Source organism: Crocuta crocuta, unplaced genomic scaffold (assembly GCF_008692635.1).
Source record: "Crocuta crocuta isolate KB4526 unplaced genomic scaffold, BGI_CrCroc_1.0 scaffold620, whole genome shotgun sequence".
NCBI lineage: Eukaryota > Metazoa > Chordata > Mammalia > Carnivora > Hyaenidae > Crocuta > Crocuta crocuta.
In genome coordinates this window covers 362,902-363,692 of record NW_027527402.1, presented here as the reverse complement: position 1 = coordinate 363,692, position 791 = coordinate 362,902, and the positions used below count along the sequence as shown (strand labels likewise).

The following is a 791-nucleotide window of genomic DNA, read 5'->3' as shown; positions in this document are numbered from 1 at the left end:
CACCCAGTCTTGGAGACTTGGACCCTCGGTGGCCGGCCCCGCGGGGGAGCGAGAGGCAAAGCCTAGGGCGAGGAATTACCTCCCACTAAGAGGCCCGCCGCGCGCAGCCTTGTGGGAGTTGTAGTTCTCACAACCCAGAGCCTCCAAAAGAGGCGTCACCGCGGGACTCGTTTTCCCGTGTTCCTCTGCGCGGATCGACTTGGGACTTGGTCCCTGGGTGGTTGAGGTGGTAGTGGAATCCGGTCCTCTGTGTTCGTGGAGTCTCAGCCGCCGGGGAACTCAAGGCTGGTCTCCGTCCCATCGGAGCTCCGGAGGCCAAACTTGCATTACAAGTTTAAGGTTTCCTAGAGGGCGAAACATAAGGAGCCGAACTTCTCGCTGTGGTGTGTGCGGCGGGAGCGGCGAAGCTGACCCGAGTTAAAACTCCCGGGGAGTCTTCGCTGCTCCCTCCTCCGCTTCTCCCCCCACGCTTCCACTTGGGGTCCCCCCGCCCCAGGACCGGGAGTCGCCGCGGTCGCCGCAGCTTGGCTGGAGGCTGGATGTGCACCCCCGCGGGTTCCGGGGAACTTGGGGGCGGCCGCTGAGTCCGGCGCGGTCGGAAAGTTTGTGCAGCCTCACCCCGCCTTGTGCGTCTTCATCCCGGAGGGCCGCCCGGGGGCTTCCACCATGATCCACCGTGTCTTCGGCGTGCGCACGTGGGCCCCCCTGGGCATCCTGGCTTCGGTGGCGTACTGCGTCCACCGGCGTCGCGTGGCCCGGGCCGAGGCCCTGGGGGCGGCCGGCCAGCGGCC

The 791-nt window shown here is 67.0% G+C and overlaps 1 protein-coding gene across 1 annotated transcript in view; it reads left to right on the top strand.

Annotated features, from left to right (window-relative positions):
- Positions 1 to 211: 211 nt before the first annotated feature.
- The window catches only part of ACP6 (acid phosphatase 6, lysophosphatidic), a 19,663-nt gene continuing 19,083 nt past the window's right edge, over positions 212 to 791 (top strand). The window contains exon 1 of the mRNA XM_077753433.1: positions 212 to 791. Coding sequence (XP_077609559.1) covers positions 667 to 791 — 125 coding nt within the window. The 5' untranslated portion in view covers positions 212 to 666.